The following is a 9630-nucleotide window of genomic DNA, read 5'->3' as shown; positions in this document are numbered from 1 at the left end:
AAAAAAAAAAAAAAAAAGATAAAAAGCTAAATAAGCTTGGTCTTTGGCCTCATGAACCATACAGTTTAGTTGGGGAACGAGCAAACGTAACAGATGAGAGCCAGTGTAAGCACAGTGCAGGCACAGTGGGCTAGACCAGCGTCTATAGAGTAGCTGTGCTGGGCAGGGCAAGGAGAGGACTCTGTTGCGGTCAGGAAAGAACAGCTGTTTCAAACTACAGGAGCTCCCAACTCTCCTCCATCCCTTTTCTAGGTGCTGCCATTGTTGCATGTAACTATCATAGCACGCTTCTGTTACTCAGTAGCTAATCTCACAGGTTTTTCTGAAGACAAAAAAGGTTGAGTTCTACTGGTGAACACTTTTCTTCAAAATGTCATCTGCTAGTGTCTTGTCTTCTCCTTACCAATTCCTGACTGATTTAAATATGTAGCTGTGCTCAGATCTCTCTCATGCCTGAAAAAAGTCGCCAGTGTTGGTGCCTGCTTTGTTTGCATGGCTTGCTAGTGGTTTACTAGGGTCCCATCTTCTTTCCCCATTGCTGCTGATCCATTAACAATGTCTAGCTCGAGCCCTGTTTCTTGTTTCCTTCCTAGGTATCCCTGCTGGAGTACCGCAAACGGAAACAAGAAGCCAAGGAGAATTCTGCCGGTGGGGGAGGTGACTCTGCACAGAGCAAAAGCAAGTCTGCAGGAGCTGGGCAAGGCAGCAGTAACTCACTCTCTGACCCTGGTGCCCATGGTGTACAGGGATCCTCAGCCCGAACCCCATCTTCCCCTCACAAAAAGTTCTCCCCAACTCATTCCTCTCTGTCCCATTTGGAGGCAGTAAGCCCATCTGATTCCAGAGGCACTTCATCTCACTGCAGACCTCAAGAGAATATCAGCAGTAGGTGGTAAGTTGATGTTTGATACTTTCATAATGAAGTGGATCATTCCAGTTTTACCTAAAAAGAATGGGGACACTTATCTGGGAAAGCCAGCCAACAGGGCCATCTGTCCTGTTCCACTGATTCAGTAACCTCAGCCACAACCCCCAGCCTTACAGAGGCAAAGAGTTGCCACTGTGCCTCTGGAACACCACTTTGGACACAGAGATGAGCTATAGTATTTGCTGGGTACTAACACTGCCTCTTCTATTTTCTCATTTCATATGAAAGGTAAGTCAGGAGCTCAGCCCAGTTCTACATAAATTAACAACAGAAGTCTCTGTTCCACACATTCAGCATTTGCAGAGAGAGAAGACATTCTGAAAGGATTTGTCTAGTTTAAGGGAGACCACAAATAAACAAGACTGGTGGCAAGTACTGAGTATTGTATGAGTGAAATAAAGAGCAAGGCAGTTCAGGGATCTTGAACAGAAGAAAGTCTGCAAAAGAAGAAACATAGCTCAAATGAATAATTTTTATTCATCTATGAAACATTAGTTAAACTGCTACTATGTGCCAGGCACATGACTTCACAGAAGAAAAAATTAGCGTTTGAAAATGGAGATTAAAAGAAGTAGACATCTTTAAATTTACTTTTTCCTTGATTGCTTTTTCTTTAAAAGTGTTTTTTCTTCTGTGCCTGACGTAGTTTGAAGCAGAGGAAAAATACCTTATTCTAAATTGGTCCTGAAAAAAATTACGTTTCAGAGGATGTTTTTTAGAGAATATGTTGTAAAACCTTTGTCAGCGCTTCAGTTTTTCCAGACCCTTTGACTCTAAAGTCCTGTGGCATAAACTTGCACTCCGTTGCCTTCACAGGATGGTTCCTACATCAGTAGAAAGACTCCGAGAAGGAGGGAGCATCCCCAAAGTCCTCCGAAGCAGTGTGAGGGTGGCCCAAAAAGGAGAGCCTTCTCCCACGTGGGAGAGTAACATCACAGAGAAAGACTCAGGTGAGCCTGTGGCCTGTTGCTGCCACCCAGGTTCAGGGACATGTGAGCCAGGCTCCACACAGCTCACACCCAATGCTGGGCGGAGGTGAGTCGGTTTCTGATGTAGTAGGGCTCCATTGTATTCGAGGTTTCAGCTCAGCCTCGCTTCCAGTCTTTTGGGCTTCAGCATTCTTAACACATTGAGGATGGGGCAGTTAAATGTATAGACGCAAATCTGCATCACGGATCCACAGTGTGTTAAGATCTATTGAGTTGTCGGAAAAGTCATGACGTATTTTTTCAGTGTTTTCGTTGCAAAAATGCGTCATGACTTTTCCGACAACCCAATAGCGTTGCTTGTTCTCTGTCTGCTCTTTTTTCCCAAGGGATACCTTTTTGTAATTCTTCTCTCCAAAGTCCTGGAAACCCACCTTGAAGAAGGATGAAGAGAAAGGAAGAGACAGGAAATCAGATCAGGCATTTAAGACATAGCCCATAATTAACCACTCCTTTTGCCCTTCTGGCATGCTGCACTCACCTGATTTTTCAGAAAGAGAGCAGCATTGGTTAGTGATGGCATTGGTGATTTCAGTGATCAAGGGCTATTTATCACTTATTCTAAGAAGTCAGGTTCATTTCGTATTACCTTCCAGACCCTGCAGATGGAGAAGGCCCGGAGACACTGAGCTCAGCACTCTCTAAAGGAGCAGCCGTTTACAGCCCTTCCAGATACAGCTACCAGGTGAGACGAGAAATGACTCATTTCTGGGCATAGGATGCTCTAGGTTCCAAATGTTTTGTGATCCTGACCATCCTCTGCAGTTGAGATGCTGTCTTTGCATATAGTTACAGAAACCTTGGAAATGTCACCATCTACTCACCTTCAGGAAATAAATCATGCCAGAAAAATAAAGTAACCAGAGACAGCCATTTTACTGTCTTTGGTATCCTAAAAAGAACAAATGGTTAAGAAGGTAAAGAAGAAGAAAAAGTAGGATATTTTAAATGTTCACAAACAGCTTAAATAGAGACTTTTTCATTTCTTTATGCTTTTCCTCCCAACTCTTTCTAGCTCCTGCAGTGTGACAGTCCGCGGACAGAATCACAAAGCCTCCTTCAACAAAGTTCCTCCCCCTTTCGAGGACATCCCACCCAATCTCCAGGATACAGTTACCGAACTACTGCACTGAGACCTGGGAATCCCCCCTCTCACGCTTCTTCAGAATCCTCTCTCTCCTCCACATCCTATTCCAGCCCCGCCCACCCTGTGTCCACAGACTCGTTGGCCCCATTTACGGGGACACCAGGGTATTATAGCAGCCAGCCACATTCTGGAAACAGCACGGGCAGCAGTCTTCCAAGGAGGAGCTGCCCGTCTAGTGCTGCTAGCCCTACCCCACAGGGCCCCACAGACTCACCGACCTCAGACTCGGTTTCCCAGTCCAGCACAGGAACTCTGAGTTCCACCACCTTTCCTCAGAACTCTAGGTCATCATTGCCATCAGACTTACGGACTATCAGTCTGCCCAGTGCCGGGCAGTCCGCTGCCTACCAGGCCTCCAGGGTATCTGCGGTTTCCAGCTCACAGCACTACCCGCACCGCGGGGGTGGGGGTGTGCACCAGTACCGGCTCCAGCCGCTGCAAGGGTCGGGAGTCAAGACTCAGACGGGACTTTCCTAGGGCTTCTGGATTTGGGCAAACAGAACTAATTGAGCCCATAGCTGCTTCCTTCCAGCTGCCTCTGGAACCTAGGCCAAGCAGATTGCTGGGGAAGGGGGTACAAGGTGCCAGAGGATTGGGTCTGGTCGACAAGAAACAAGACTTGTGGTCGCGACTGGCTCTGGCCTTGGAGAAAGATGTAAATCTTGTCTGAAGCAGAGACTATAAAGAAGTTTCTCCCTGCTGTTAAGGGTACATTGTTGACAAGCAAATGGTGTTTCGGTTAGTAACGGTTCTAAGTGCAATGAGTGTGTTGAAGCCTCCGTCTCCCATCGTTGCCTGTAGCCTGTAGTCACTTGTGCAGTGAGGACATCTTTTTAAATCCAAAAAAAAGTTTTCTTTCAAAGGGAAAAAAAAAACGAAAAGAGCCAATCTCAAAGCCCCAAGCCATCTGAGTAGTGTTAGGGTTTTATGCACTTAAGAAAAAGGTAGGTATGTAAATGTTCACCTAACACAACCATTCCAAAAGCAGATATATGGCCAAGACATGTCCACCAGGAATGTTTCTACCTTTGTCTTAAAATCACCAAGAAATAGGCAGGGATAATGAAGCTTGGAATGTGCTCTGACCAAGGAGTACCTTGCTCTCTGAAGAAGAGCTGGTGGTCAACTCTTGATTATTCAGGAGCAGATTATCCTAGTAGATTGTCTGAGTCCCCAGCTGTTACCATTCCCATCCCCCTCCCCAAACTATTTCACAGCTCAGTAACCCATGGAGTAAGTAGGCAAAGAGAAATGATAAGTAAGATGGGCCAATTTGCATTGCTACGTATCAGCTGTTGGCAATAAATTTGATTAGGAAGGACCCCAAGTGGTTTGGGAATTCTTTGAATTTTATTTTTTCTACTCCCAATTAATCAGGAGGTGACGATCCCATGAGTAGGACCGCCTCCATGATTGGGGAGCATGCACTCGTGACTGCAGGGTAAGAGTGGAGATGTGTGTGGAGTGGTGCCGACAGGACTGTGATTGTGTGTGGGCGTGTCCCACATTTCTTTGGGGGATGCTTATTTGAGAGGGGCACAGGTGCGAGTTACAGAGCCACCCACACACCTAACACTGTTCTGGATGAGAGAGAAAAGCAGACTGGCTTCTCCCCATCAGTGCATTGTGCCTGTTGTACACCCCTGGAGGAGCCCTGGAGCCAGCCCAGGTGGGGTACACAATCTTTTTAAATTCCATACGGTTGCCAGCTTATTTCTTTCACTTGTTTACTGTAATATCCGGCGTGTTTTTATTTATCTAATTTTGTATTCAGTTATAACCATGGTAGGGGTAGCAGATCTGTGACAGGTGTAATCCCTGGTGCTGCAGTGGACCTTACTTCTTTTCTTTTGGACAAGATAATACTGTGAGTCTCCCTCCTCCCTTCCCTCCAGTTTGTTTCCTCCCCCTTTTCTTCCCCAGCCTCTTGCATCCCCTTCCTTCTACCCTCCTACAACTATCATATGCACAGTCTTCTCTCTTTGTGTGTGACTGTTACAAAATTTCACTTTTTCAAAATTGAAATCAGGTGTTTGCTCAAATGAGGGGAGATTTTTTTTTTATGCTGAGACCTCAGCAGAATACTTTTCTTTTTGTTGTTTCCCCCACAAACCCATCAGTCTGGGAGAGCGTTGGGAGTAGAAATCATGTTGCCTGGGATGCTGGTTTCTTTGTATATTATATAAAACGTATGTAAATGTCTCTCCATTTGGGCTGGGGTTTGCTTTCTTCCCTTGGCTGTTAACCAAGGGGAGAGGCCAGCGGGCAGGCGGCCCTCACCCTGCCTGGCACGTGCAGAGACCCCAGCTACTCTGTGTGGGCAGGGTGCTGTCAAGACCAGACCTCTGGGGGGGATGGGGGTGGGGGTGGGGGGAACTCTTGGAAGGGAAGAAGTATCACTTCTTTCTCAAGTGGAGTGTTTACACCTTGCTGTAACATTTGAACTTTCACAAGAGATGTAATAATTTTGATAATAAAATTCTTAACCATAATAATCATCAAGTTGAGAACTTCTTTATCCAGTCCTGTGACCTTTGCCTTGCCTGGTTTTCCTAACTCTTGTTTCCTTACCTGAAGAGAGCAAGGTGGACCCACATTCAGGACAATGTGCTTTTGGTGGAGTTGCATTGCCCATAATGGGGCAAGAAATACGGACTGATCTTCCCTCAGCCTTTTATGATTAAGGGCAGGCCAGTGTTGAAGCCAGCCTGCCACAGTGGAATGGAACTTTGCAAACTGACTCGAACCAAACTGCAGCTCCTGACCTTGGCCTCATTCATTCAGCAACTGTTTATTGATCTTTTTTCTTTTCCATTCATAAATAATTCCAGGTATTGGTTTTGGTGGTGGGTTTACGCTGATTAAAATGGGGCATGGGGGTAGGTAGGTTAGGTCTCTGCCCTCAGGGAGCTTACATTCTAGAGCAGGGTAAAGACCATATTAGTCCATAACTTCAAATAGTCAGGTTATTGTCTCATAGAAGATATGTAACCAGGGAGGTTGAAGGAGCTACTCTAGATTAGTTGATCTGGGAAGGTCCCTGAGGAGTTGGCATTTAAGTTGAGACCTCATTGATACAGGGGCAGTCATGGGACGATATGAATAAAGATCAGTGCTGCGGAGTAGGAAGAGCAGGTGCAACACCTCTGAGGAAGAAAGGGCTTGATTAGGATATAGTGAATGACCAAGGTGGGGAAAGGGGGTGGCCGATATCCAAGAAGACGGGGGTCTGATCATACAGAGCAGGGGTCAGCAAACTTTTTGTGAAAGGCCAGATAATAAATATTTAGACTTTGCAAGCCGTATGGTCTCTGTCACAACTATTCAGCTCTGCCATTGCAGTACAAAAACTAGGCAGTCTTGGCTGTGCTCCAGTAAAACTTATATTTACAGAAACAAGTGGCAAGATAGATTTGGCCTGTAGGCTATAGTTTGCTGGTCCCTGATGTGGAGCCTATGGATTTAGTTTAAAGAATCTGTATTCTAAGTACAGTGGCAGAGTCATTGCAGGATTATAAGCAGAGAAGTGACATGGTCTAATTTATGGTTTGTTGGGGTTGTTTTTAAAATTACTCTGTGATTGTTTTGATCCTGTTGGAGAGAGGCATAGACACCAGGAAACCAGTTTGGAAGCTATAGCAGTTACTCAGGCAAGCAACAATACAATGATGGCTTCTGTTGAAACAGGAATAGCGAGGATAAGGAGAAGTACTTGGAATCAGGATATGTTTTGCAAGTAAACAGCAGTGCTTGCTGATGGATTGGTGTGGCAGTATTTTGTGCAAACATTTGTTAGACAAATATTTACTAAGACTGTAAGAGACTGCGTTTTGCTAAGCACATAAGGGGTTGAAAAATGGAGAAAATGCTATTTCTGTAGGGAGTTTAGAAAAGACCCAGTTGGAGACATAATAAAAATAATTTCTTTTTAGATGACCTTTCCAAAATGCCTGTAGGATACCTAGATAACCTGCCAACAGCCACAACTGAATTCTGCCTGAGGTAAGAAGAGAGTAGGTGTGTGGTCTTCTTTAAAAAGCATTTCCATATACAAATGTTTATTTGGTCTCATAATTCGGTGATGAAAACAAGTCAGATGCTAGAATTTATAAAGACAAGAACTTGAGGCCTATTACAGTGTTCCAGATGTACCACAGGGCTTCTGATTATGAATAAGCCCATCTGATTTTTGCCAGAATTGGAAGGTTGTGTTCCGTATCATTGACTGAACACCTACTGTGCACTGAGCTATGTGTAAGGTGCTAATGTGAAGATGAGTAAGACAACCGCCTGCCTGTTAAGAATTAGTAGTCTATTTACTATTGTTGTCAAATACCTACTCTATTACTAGGTACTCTGCTTTTGATATAGTATCAATATAAGAAGCTCAACAGTGTTATAGAAGTAAACTAGTGCAAAGTCACTATGTGACTACAGTTTACCACACTTCCATTTATGTCCTTGGCTTTCTCATTCATACTTAATATATAAGGTATTATTCCGATTTGTTGTAATTTTTTCAATGAATTTCAGAGGATATAACTTGTCCAAGATTTCTCTAATATGGCAGACCCAAACCAGCAGTCTTGGAAATTTTGCAGTTTAGCCAGGAAACAAAAGAGAGACACCTAGAAATGCTGTGAAACCTTGACTTGAAGTCACTTAACCGTCTGAAAAAGTATATCATCCCCTTTTCTACGTTAAAAACAGCACTCTGGTTTTTTGGGCCCTCAAGCATCAGTTTGATAGTTCAGGATTCTGCTTAACAGGTCACCCTGAAAAAAGACACAATTGTCCACATGAAGTTGGCTATTTGCTTTGCAACTACACTGATAATAAATTTCATTAGAGCTGCACCTCCATAACTCAGATAAAGGGTTGCCAAGATTCCTATTAAACCTCTGCTGAAGATTGTTAAAGGAAACAGCTTAAAGAAAAGCATTGTTATTGAAGGAGACGGTGTTCCCCTGTAATTTTTTCCTGCTTCTATTGTACATTCAAAACTTACCTAGCAGAGATGGAGATAATAGTTTTGAATGTTTCTCAAATCCCCCGTGAAAACACACAGAGCAGCCATAATAGCAAAACAAAACTTTGGGCAACATTACAGGAAAACTAGGTATCTCCATGTGCCCCCCAAACAAAATGTGGGTAGAAATAAATCACCAATAGCCACAAAACCTGTGTGGTATCACCTGTTGAAGCAATGGAGCATCTGACGGATCCCTGAACTCCAAAACAACAAATAACGGAAATTCAGTGAGCCAATTTGAGAACAGCCAAAACTTGGAGCGATTTACAGTGAATACAAAGGATACTTGGTTAGGTCAAGGGACTGGAGTGTCTGGGCTCAAGAAAATTATAACCAGCAAAGCCCTCAGGCCAGAGCACATTTAAAACATACTCCTAATAAAATCCAGATGGAGCAGGGCAGTCAAAATAAAGATGAGAGTGGGGTGATCACATTAAATGAAGTATTTTGAATAAGCAAATCTAGGACTGTCCCATTAAATCCTAGATATATTGTCCTAGGAACAAAATGAGGATATTAAATATCTTGTTCTTTAACTTCTGAGGGAAGCCAATGGACCTAAAGTTCTAAGTAAATTTTGTGCTGAATTTAAAACAGCTATTGTTGCTATACTCCATATTTTAATACTGTGCACCTAAAAGGAAGTACTGTAGAACCTTGAAACTAGAAAAACTCAAATGTCTCCTTAAAGTTGCAGGAAAACTAACTCAAATATGGGTAATGGAAAGGATCAAATGTCAAAAGAGCAGAATAATATCCCCACACACAATAAAAGCATGCTAAAGACATGCAGATAAACATAAAATGACATAAAAAAAAACTAGGACTGGAGAGGAACTTCCTCAACTTGACAAAGAATAGCTATAAGAAACCTGTATCTAACATACTTAGAGACTAGAAGCTTTGACACTAAGATGAGAAAAGAGGCAAGGATGTTCATTCACTCAACACTTTTACAATATTGTACTCAAGTCCTAAATCATGCAATTGGACAAGAAGAGATAAGTATGCATATTGAGAAGGAAGATATAAAACCGGTCACAGATGACATTTCTTATAGAAAATCCAAAAGAATCAACAAGCAAAAAATAAACTTGTAGAACCTAATAAGCAGTTATGTCAAGGATGCAGGATACAAGGTTAATATACAAATGTCAATCACTTTGCTATATACCAAAAACAATTTGAATTTGAAAAACATTTACATTAGCACCCAAAAAAGTGAAATAAGTCTAACAAAATGTGTACGAGAGCTATGTGGGAGAAACTACAAAACTGATGAAATCAAAGAAGAACTAAATAAACAGGGATATTCCTAGTCATGTATAGAAAGAGTCAATATCAGGATGTCAGTTTTTAACTTAATCTGTCGACAACCCAGTCAAAATCCCAGCACATTATTTTATGGATATCAACAAACTGATTCTAAAGTTTATACAGAGAGACAAAAGACCCAGAATAGCCAACACGCTATTGAAAGAAAAGAAAGAAAAGAACAAAGTCAGAGGACTAATACTACATGACTTCCAAGAGTCAA

At 42.8% G+C, this 9630-nt stretch overlaps 1 protein-coding gene across 14 annotated transcripts in view; it reads left to right on the top strand.

Moving 5' to 3' along the window:
• The window catches only part of SETD5 (SET domain containing 5), an 80516-nt gene extending 74945 nt beyond the window's left edge, over positions 1 to 5571 (top strand). For 7 of the 14 annotated variants that reach the window (XM_019651047.1, XM_019651044.1, XM_019651050.1 and 4 more), the window contains 4 exons: positions 594 to 892; positions 1745 to 1878; positions 2511 to 2599; positions 2930 to 5556. In XM_019651047.1, coding sequence (XP_019506592.1) covers positions 594 to 892; positions 1745 to 1878; positions 2511 to 2599; positions 2930 to 3538 — 1131 coding nt within the window. In that variant the 3' untranslated portion in view covers positions 3539 to 5556. Of the gene's footprint in view, positions 1 to 593; positions 893 to 1744; positions 1879 to 2510; positions 2600 to 2929 lie in introns of all 14 variants that reach the window. The other 7 variants (XM_019651053.1, XM_019651054.1, XM_019651052.1 and 4 more) reach the window with 2 other exon arrangements.
• The last annotated feature ends 4059 nt before the right edge of the window (positions 5572 to 9630 follow it).

Source organism: Hipposideros armiger, unplaced genomic scaffold, assembly GCF_001890085.2.
Source record: "Hipposideros armiger isolate ML-2016 unplaced genomic scaffold, ASM189008v1 scaffold_152, whole genome shotgun sequence".
Classification (NCBI taxonomy): Eukaryota; Metazoa; Chordata; class Mammalia; order Chiroptera; family Hipposideridae; genus Hipposideros; species Hipposideros armiger.
The sequence above is the reverse complement of the archived record's forward strand: the minus strand, read 5'-3'. Positions and strand labels throughout refer to the sequence as shown.